Here is a 10,893-nt window from a genome sequence, read left to right as displayed (position 1 = left end):
TAAAATTAGAAAATTTAAGGGGAAAATTAAGTGAAAACTAAGGTAAGAACTGGGGTTAAAATTAGGAAATTTAGGGGACAACGTTAAGGTCAGAACTGGGGTTAAAAATTAGGCAATTTAGGGGAAAAATTAAGTGAAAACTAAGGTAAGAACAGGGGTTAGAAATTAGGACATTTAGGGGATAAATTAAGTGAAAATTAAGGTAAAAACTGGGGTTAAAATTAGGAAATTTAGAGGACAACGTTAAGGTAAGAACTGGGGTTAAAATGAGGCCATTTAGGGGAAAAATTAAGTGAAAACTAAGGTAAGAACAGGGGTTACATATTAGGACATTTAGGGGAAAAATTAAGTGAAAATTAAGGTAAGAACGGGGCTTAAAATTAGGAAATTTAGGGGACAAAATTAAGGTAAGAATTGGGGTTAAAAATTAGGAAATTTAGGGAAAAATTAGATGAAAATTAAGGCATGAAGTGGGGTTACAAATTAGAAAATGTAGAGAAAAATACAAGAAAATTAAGGTAAGAATTGGGGTAGGAATTTGCTAGATTCAGACCTGGATTTAGCAGCTCTACAGTCGGGTGTTGGGAGTGGGGGGGGGGGGTCAGGAAAGTGACGCCTCAGTATAATAATGAGCTCAGGCCTCTTGACACCCATCAGCCAACAAGGGCTTTATGTAGCCAAGAAAACAGCGACTTCTCTCGGGGGGGGGGGGGGGGGGGGGAAACATTAGCAAGATGTCAAGTAAGCAAACCAGAGAAAAACACAGCGAGCCTAAGAAACACCTCGCCGAAACATATTGCTTTTCTCCCCTTCGGAGACTCATAAAAACATCTCTTTTTTTTTTTTTTTTAAACTTTATCATATAAAGCGGCACTGCCTTTCTTTTAAATCAAAGAGCACCGGTTTTAATAGCGAAGATGAAAGGGTTCCTGCGCAGGGAAGCCGGACGGAGCAGAGAAAGTCGGAGCTGGTAAAACTGGAACATAATAAAGCAGAAAGACTTAAATACAAAGTAATTTATTCCTGATTATTTTATGACCCACGCGGGCCATTGTTTGGCTGTGTGTTCCCCCGGCTTTGCCAAACAACAACAAGAAAGAGAAAGGTCCTGTTAGCAACAGGTTGTTAGAAAATGTCATTCAGGTTCCACCTGGACGGAAAACGTCTTCCCTGCGCCTTTCCCAGGAGGAGGAAACGCTTTTATCTGCAAGAAGAGTTTTGTTTGGCTGGTCCTGAGCCCTCGTGGGGTGTCAGTGACCGGTCTACGGCACGCTCGGTGTCACATTGACCTCCACCTAGTAGGAGCAGTGTCTACCGTCTTCAAACCGCGCTTTAAACTGCGTCTGGTTGTCTGTACGTACATATGTCGTCTATGTACACAGGTCTTGCCTATATATATATATATATTTACATTTTTTTATTTATTATTATTTATTTATTATGCGTCTGGTTGTCTGTATGTACATATAAATACATAAAATATATATATATATATATATATTTTTTTTTTTCAATATTGACTGGTCCGGTTGTCTGTATGTACATATGTCTATGTACATAGGTCTTGCCTATATATATATATATATATATATATATATTTATTTACATTTTTTTATTTATTATTATTTATTTATTATGCGTCTGGTTGTCTGTATGTACATATGTCTATGTACATAGGTCTTGTCTATATATATATATATATAAATAAATACATATATATATATATATATATATATATATATATATATATATCGTCTGGTCTGGTTGTCTGTATGTACATATGTTTATGTCTTGCCTATATAAATATAAATAAATACATAATATATATATATATATTTATTTTTTTAATATTGACTGGTCCGGTTGTCTGTATGTACATATGTCTATGTACATAGGTCTTGCCTATATATATATATATATATATATATATATATATTTATTTACATTTTTTTATTTATTATTATTTATTTATTATGCGTCTGGTTGTCTGTATGTACATAGGTCTTGTCTATATATATATATAAATAAATACATATATATATATATATATATATATATCGTCTGGTCTGGTTGTCTGTATGTACATATGTTTATGTCTTGCCTATATAAATATAAATAAATACATAATATATATATATATATATATATATATTTATTTATTTTTTTAATATTGACCGGTCCGGTTGTCTGTATGTACATATGTCTATGTACATAGGTCTTGCCTATACAGTATATGTATAAATATTAATAAATACTTATATATATATATATATATATATATTTTTATTATTACTTTTTTTTTTTTAATATATATATATATATATATATATTTTTTTTTATATTGTCTGGTCTGGTTGTCTGTATGTACATATGTCTATGTACATAGGTCTTGCCTATACAGTATATGTATAAATATTAATAAATACTTAATATATATATATATATATATATTTTTATTATTACTTTTTTTTTTTAATATATATATATATATATATTTTTTTTTTTTTTTTATATTGTCTGGTCTGGTTGTCTGTACGTACATATGCCTATGTACATAGGTCTTGTCTATATATATATATATATATATATATATATATATAAATATAAATTAGTACATATCAGGGGTGGACTGACAACTCATGGGGCCCCTGGGCAATAGGGGATCATGGGGCCCCTGTGTCCTTGCCCAAACTCAAAAAAGCCTATGAAAAAGGTACCAGGGGCATCTCATGGAGCCCCCTACTGACCCCGGGCCCTCAGGCAGTGCCCGAGTTTGCAAATGGTCAGTCCACCCCTGGTACATATATATACACACACATATATATAAAGATATATATTTATATATATATTTTTTTATTTTAATTTTTTTTATTATTATTTAAATGTCATTTTTTTTTCTCCCGAGAGGCGTTTTTTCCAGACAACTTTTACAGTGCGGAGCAGGTTCAGGACACACCGGATAATATACAGACGCGTTGCGTATTGCAGCTTTCCACGTCGTGTATATTAAGCACACAGCTAAGTGGCTTGCAGCGCCCGTTGGCGTCTTCCTTTACCGGCTATCAGTTACCAGTTTTAAAGCTTTTTTTTCTCTTTTGCAAATAAGTCTCTTAGATTGTAAGCTCCCAGGATCAGGGCCCTCCTATCCCTCTTGTATGGATCTGTATTGTTGCTGTATTGTCTCCCGTTATATTGTAAAGCGCTGAGCAAACTGTTGGCGCCATAAATCCTGTATAATAATAATATATAAATCCTGTATAATAACAATAATAATAATATATAAATCCTGTATAATAATAATAATATATAAATCCTGTATAATAATAATAATAATATATAAATCCTGTATAATAACAATAATAATAATATATAAATCCTGTATAATAACAATAATAATAATAATAATAAAGTTTCCTTGCTGGTTAAAGCCTCTGGATATTTTGCATTTGATTGATATTAAAAAGAAAACAAAAAAAAAATATGTTGTATGTCTGTCAATGGAAACCCAAGGGGGGGGGGGGGCAGAATTATTTAATATCTACAATACTTGGTTAACATTTGTTGGGTCTTTGCAACATTTTTATGGTTGGTGTTGTGCTCATCAGAAGTTTTGTCATTACTGATTGATAAATGATGATGTCACACGACATTTGGACGATTATCAACCTCTATTATGGACAATGTTACTTCTTCATGTTCGGGATGTAGGAGGATTATCATTGGATCGTATCTTAAATGCAACTTCTTAATGTTCTTCTGGATGTACGATGTTTATCTTTGGATTGTATCTTAAATATGACTTAATGCTCTTCTGGATGTACAATGTCTTTCTATGGACTGTATCCTAAATGTAACTTAATGTTCTTCTGGATGTACGATGTTTATCTTTGGATTGCATCTGAAATAAAACGTAATGTTCTTCTGGATGTACAATGTCTTTCTATGGACTGTATCCTAAATGTAACGTAATGTTCTTCTGGATGTACGATGCCTTTCTATGGATTGTATCTGAAATAAAATGTAATGTTATTCTGGATGTATGATGCAAATTTTTGGATTGTATCAGAAATAAAACGTAACGTTCTTCCAGATGTACGATGCCTTTCTATAGATTGTATCTCAGATGTAACTTAATGTTCTTCTGGATGTACAATGCTAATTTTTGGACTGTATGTCAAATATGACGCAATGTTCTTCTGGATGTACGATGTTTATTTTTGGATTGTATCTTAATGTTCTTCCGGATGTACGATGCCTTTCTATGTATTGTATCCTAAATGCAACTTCCAAATGTCCTTCTGGATATAAGATGCTTATCTCTGGATCGTATTTTTAATTTTCAATAATAAAAAAAATATTAAAATAAAATATACGACATGAAATACATATTTGCATTCTTTGTTTTTTCTCTATATCACGGCCTAACTGCATATTATTGCAAGTTATCTGCCCCCCCCCCCCCCCCCCGGTGATTCCCTATATGAAAATGAGCAATTTACCCATTGGGAGTAAAAAAAAAAAATATATATATATTATTTTTTGCAGAGCCAGCCCAACCAGTGGGAATATGTATATGAAAATGAACAATTAACCCATTGGTGGTAAATAAATAATAATTAAAAAAAAAAAAATACTAAAAAAAAATAAAAAGAAATAGAAATATATATATATATATATATATATATATATATATATAATTTTTTTTGTAGAGCCAGCCATCCAACCAGTGGGAATATGTATATGAAAATGAACAATTAACCCATTGGTGGTAAAAAAAAAATAAATAAATATATATATATATATATATATTTATAGAGCCAGCCATCCAATCAGTGGGAATATGTATATGAAAATGAATGCTGATAAAACAAAAACAAAATTATATATATATATATATATATATATATATATATAAAAAAATTTTATTTTTTTTTTGTAGAGCCAGCCATCTAACCAGTGGGAATATGTATATGAAAATGAACAATTAACCCATTGGTGGTAAAACACAATATATATATATATATATATATATATATATTTTTTTTTTTTTTTTTTGTAGAGCCAGCCATCCAGCCAGTGGGAATATGTATATGAAAATTAGTAATTTACCTATCGAAAGCAAAACAAATATATATATATATACATATATATATATATATAGTTTTTTTTTGTTATTTTTTTCTGTAGCGCCAGCCATCCAACCATACATATATATATATATATTTTTTTGTTATTATTTTTTTTTGTAGAGCCAGCCATCCAAGCAGTGGGAATACGTATATGAAAATGAACAATATACCCATCGGGAGTAAAACAAATAAATAAATATATATATATATACACATTTGTAGAGCCAGCCATCCAAGCAGTGTGAATATGTATATGAAAAGAAGGAAGTGTAAGCGCTTTTGCCCGGGTCGTGCCACCGCGCCGCCGTGACGTGGCTCCTTCTGGCGTCTGAAAGGGGCCCCCGGTGAGATTTCACACAGTAGATCCCTTCGACCAAAAAAAAAAAAAAAAAATCAAAAGAGCAGCATCACAAAAGGCGAGGACGAATTAACAGGCACTTGCGATGTTCACGAGCCCCTCCACCGCGCCGTGTCTTCTCCTCTGTAATATGCTGCAGCCCTCAGAAGATTGAGAGGATGCTAGCCTTGGCAAACCGCAGACCGTATGGAAATCTATAGTTAATGCACTGGCAATGTCAGGATGTCATCTCCTTAAATACCGGGACCCTAAACAAGAAAACTAACAGAAGCTTCTAATTAAAAAATATGGATTGCCGGATAATCACAGCGAACGGAACATCGAATAACTCGAACGACACCAGCCAGCCGGCCGGCGGTCCAACGACCCGACGCAGATGATCCTGCGAGTATGCTGATTTTTTTAATTTAACACCCCGTGCAAATCCAGATTAAAATAACTCCGGCTATTGATCCGGCCAGCGGGATTGACATTAATTTTAGTTCACTTCTCACTTTGCAAAGGGATCAATATCGAGTAATAAGAGCTGACATCCGTGTTGAAAGCAGGAGAAGAGAAGCAGCAGACAGCAATCGAACAAGCAGCCAAATAAATCATCGAATACTTTTCCACAGCAGGAGACAAACTCCAAAGCGATAGCACCGAGGTCTTTTCACAATGAACTATGCAAGATTTCACGTTTAAAAAAAACTAAAAAATTAAAAAAATAAATAAAGTCAGACCTGACGCAGAATTTCAAATATCACGCTAACAAGATTCCACTGTCACGTTTGCCGTTAATATATATATATATATATAAAAAAAAAAAAAGATAAATCAAACCTCAATAAACAGCATTGGGTTTTTTTTTTTGTTTTTTTTTATCTGAACAATATAAAAGTTGTAAAACAAAATTTTTCAGTGGCATAAAAAAAGAAATTAAAAAATGAACGAATACTTCGCAAAAATTCCCAAAGCACATAAGGCGCTTAAAAAATATGCACCCATTTTTTAAGAAAATTTGCATGAAATTTATTTGCCTTAAATTTGATAATAAAATTGCATGAAACTATATTGTAAAGCGCTGAGCAAACTGTTGGTGCCATAAATCCTGTATAATAATAATAATAATTTGCCTTAAATTTGATAGAAAATTGCATGAAACTTGTTTGCCTTAAATTTGATAATAAAATTGCATGAAATTATATTGTAAAGCGCTGAGCAAACTGTTGGCGCCATATAAATCCTGTATAATAATAATAATAATAATTTGCCTTAAATTTGATAAAAAACTGCATGAAACTTATTTGCCTTAAATTCGAAACTTTGCATGCAAAAATTCATGTCATCAATAGGAAAAACATTCAAAAGAACGCAGGGGTGAAATTCAAAACGAAACAAGAAACAAAAACATATTAACAGAAATAAAAATATTACTTTGATATTAAATGTTAACGGGGGTTTTTTATTCTTTTCTTTTTTCGTTCTTTTCTTTTTGTAAAAAGTAAAATCTGCTAAAATATTTTTAAAACCCATCTTCTGTCTGATTCCAAACCTGCTTTGGTCGTGAAATCAAAGGCTTGCTATAAAACTACGCCCAGCTCCAGAAATCGGTTTGCAAAAATGTATAAAAAAAAGAAAGAAAAAAAAAATATTCTGTTTTAAAGACTTTCTGCAATTGATTCGATGCCAGTGAATTTTAAACGGGGTTTTTTTATAAAAATTGATAGAGCACTTATACACAACAGGTTGCATGTCTGTGGTCTTATAATTATATGCAAAGGCTCGGAAAATGAATCAACACATTGTCTACACTTGAAAGAAAGCTTACAAGAAAAGTCAGTTCCTTGGAGGACCCTGTAAAATTGCCTTAACTAACATAAAATCCAATTAAATTGCATCAGGTCTTAATTTAAGCATTTTGTTTTCTAAATGCATTTAAATGTCACACGTTGGTAGAAAACTTAAGGGCTCTAGTTTGACAATTATTATTCGCTAAAGGATAACAGGGAGAATTAAAAAAGAAACAATTGTAAGATTTATAAATTCAATACATTTAAAAAAAATAAATAAAATTGTACTATTTTAAAATGTTTTTGACTTTGATAGTTGAAGACACTTTGCAAGCATGACTATCCATCCATCTATCTATCCATCCATCCATCTATCCATCCATCCATCCATCCATCCATCCATCTATCTATCTATCTATCTATCTATCTATCTATCTATCTATCTATCTATCTATCTATCTATCTATCTATCTATCTATCTATCTATCAGACAGAGAGTAAAACAGATTTATATATTTATAATATATATATATATATATATATATATATATATACATTTCTAGGACGCTAAATAATACAATTAAGGGCACAAAGGTTATCTTTTTTTTTTTTATAACATATAATATATGTAAAAAAAAAAAAATAACATAGAAAAATATAAAAATATATATATACATGTAATCTAAAATATATATATATATATTTTTATATTGTCTGGTCTGGTTGTCTGTATGTACATATGTCTATGTACATAGGTCTTGTGTGTGTGTAATATATATATATATATATATATATATATATATATATATAACATAAATACATATATATATATAATATATATATATATATATATAGCTAATTTATAATATATGTATATATATATATAATATATATACGTATATAGAGAGAGAGAGGGAGAAAGCATTATTATAATATATATATTGTAGCTATTATATATGTATATACATATATATATAGAGAGAGAGAGAGAGAGAGAGAACGTTATTATATTATTTTTATATATATATATATATATAATATATATATATATATATATACACATATATATATATATATATATATATATATATATACACACACACACATATATATATATATAAATAGTTCTGGCAGGTGTCAAAAATCTCTGTTTGCTACAAATGACTATTTTAGAATTTAACACCGTGGAGATAAAACACCTTTTTAACGGGATTCTGTGATTTTTCAAAATCGGTTTAATTTTTTTTTTTTTTATAAAAAACCCCCAGCAATTGAAATCAGGCCGGTTGGTTTGGTTGACATCACAACATCGATGTAAATCATCTGTGATATAGAAGCCAAATTTGAAGACTGACACCCAGGCAATGTACCACAAATCCCGCCAACAAGACCATGATGGATGGACCTTCCTACGCTGCACATGTCGTTCGTTAAAGCAGAAAAAAAGAAAAAGAAACAAAAATTAAAAAACAAAACAAAAATAAAGCCACCTGTGTTCTAAGAAATACCTTTAACCTGCCAGACCCGGGAGACATGGAAAGACTAAAATATTACAACAAAGACAGTTAAATTTTGGAATCCATCGAGGGGTAAACAGGTGACGCCTGTAGAAATCTCGCACATCATACAAAAATTTTCTTTTTTTTTTTTTGGATAAATGTTTCCTCCACCCACTCATGTTTTATGTTACATTGTGATTATTTTAAGGACAGCTACCCCCCCCCCCCCCCCCGTCCTATTCATTGCAAAATTCCTGTCCAATGACACACTGGGGGACTCTGCCTGTTCTATGGGGCAATAAATTGGAGTACAAACAGTTTTCCTTAATGTCACGGTTAAAAATTGTTCGCATTTAAAAATTATGTCAGATTGGCAAAATTAAAAAAAAAATCTGTGCTTCCCAGACATGTCCCAGGGCCATTCCATCAGCTGTGATAACGACCCATTTATCAATGGCAAATAAAAAGGGTTGACTTACAGGGATACTTGTCATTTGTTCCCCTCAAAAAAACCCTGATTTTATGATTTTACCACCCCCCCCCCACCTCCCCCCCAAAGACAGCCTCTGCCACCGGCACCCCGGTCAAAGCTCCAAGGAGCCGGACCCTGCAAATTTATGACAATAATTACTTGACATAAGCGTTTTCCTGTGTGGCAGAACGAGCTCTGTGGCTTCTCCTAATTATTTCATTGTGGCCACACAGATGTTTTGTTAATGTGCCGAGATCACAAGGTGAGGAATTTCTTTCCCAATCCTCACACTTCCCTCTTCTATTTTATTTTTAAAAGTCTACAACAATCCAAGAAGGTCCTGCTGAGTCCCCTCATCTCCACAGGACTGTCAGGAAGGAAGACGGAGCAGCAAAAAAAAAAAAATGTGCCACAATTCTGCATAAAAAAAATTTTAAAAAAAAATGTGCTACAATTCTGCATAAAAAAAAAATGTGCCACAATTCTGCAAAAAAAAAAAAAAAAGTGACACAATTCTGCATAAAATTATATAAAAAATTAAAAAAAAAATGTGCCACAATTCTGCAATAAAAAAAAAAAAAAATCGAACCCGGGGCCGGTAAAACCTCTGGGCTCCGAGCCCAGCCAAGGGCCACCCAATCTTGGGTGACCTTTATCTATAACTGACAACAAACCTGTGATGGGGGGGGGGTAGTCAAGTCGTCACTAACAATTAAAAAAAAAATTGAAATAAAACAAAATGTCACAAATTTGAAAAATGGAAATTTTGTAAAAAAAATTGTGCAACAACGAAAAAAAAAAAGTTTCCGGTTGAAACGAAATACAAATGTCTGGAACGAAACAATGACTAAAAAAAAAAAACAAATACAAGAAAAAAAAAAAACAAAAAGAAACAAAATAGCATTTCCGCGTTTCGTCAGGTTTTTGAAGGAATTTAGAGAGCCAGCTCTGCTGCCAAGAGACGAAGTACCTGGTGCCCCCACCGGACGCCCCCCCCACCGCTCAGGGTCATCTTTGTGCCAATCTCACAGCCGCTTGCCTTTAAAGTTGCCGCAGATTAAAAAAAAAGTTGCACTTTGCCCGTCTTTTTGCTGCTCCCAGGGAGCCCTGCGTTAGTCTGGAAGGGGGGCCGGCGGTGACCCCCCCAGGAAATTGTCTGAGTGTCCCCCTTTAGTTCCTGGCAGAGGGTCCCCCCTTTTCCCTCCCTCCTGGAGCCCTGTGGCCCCCCGGTACTCACCCTGTATGAAGCTGGAGAGGAGGAGAGGGCTCCCGGCTTGCAGCTGCTGATCCCAGGCTGGCCGTCCCTGCCTGCTTTGGTTTGCATGTGCAGGAGAGGCTGGGAGAGTGTGAGAGGCACATGCACTGAGCTGAGTGACTGGAGCAGCACTGCCTCCTCTCTGTGCAGCGCCCTCACACACACACAGAGGGCTCCGCGCAGCACAACTCGCTCTGCCTTCCACCGCTCTGCATACATTAGGCTACAATAGGAGGATGGCAGATGAAGGGGACACACAGGGCTGTCCTACGCAGGACCCTCCAAGCTGCTGCTCCCCTTGTTGGGGGGCGACCCCATCCCCCAAGATCGGGGGGCGTCTCATCCTACCGGGAACCCCATCACCGGAGTCCCCCAGAATCAATATCTGCAGGTCAAGGCTGAGACCTT

At 33.8% G+C, this 10,893-nt stretch overlaps 1 protein-coding gene across 1 annotated transcript in view; it reads right to left on the bottom strand.

The window, feature by feature from the left end:
• LOC149427201 (E3 ubiquitin-protein ligase Rnf220-like) overlaps positions 1 to 10,663 on the bottom strand; it is a 14,196-nt gene extending 3,533 nt beyond the window's left edge. Inside the window, exon 1 of the mRNA XM_089668196.1 lies at positions 10,468 to 10,663. Within this exon, the coding sequence (XP_089524322.1) occupies positions 10,468 to 10,554 (87 nt within the window). The 5' untranslated portion in view covers positions 10,555 to 10,663. The remainder of the gene's footprint in view (positions 1 to 10,467) is intronic.
• Positions 10,664 to 10,893: the final 230 nt, after the last annotated feature.

This window comes from Staurois parvus, unplaced genomic scaffold (assembly GCF_062004578.1).
Source record: "Staurois parvus isolate SC_StPar_1 unplaced genomic scaffold, SC_StPar_1.0 ptg003942l, whole genome shotgun sequence".
NCBI classification, from domain to species: Eukaryota; Metazoa; Chordata; class Amphibia; order Anura; family Ranidae; genus Staurois; species Staurois parvus.
The sequence above is the reverse complement of the archived record's forward strand: the minus strand, read 5'-3'. Positions and strand labels throughout refer to the sequence as shown.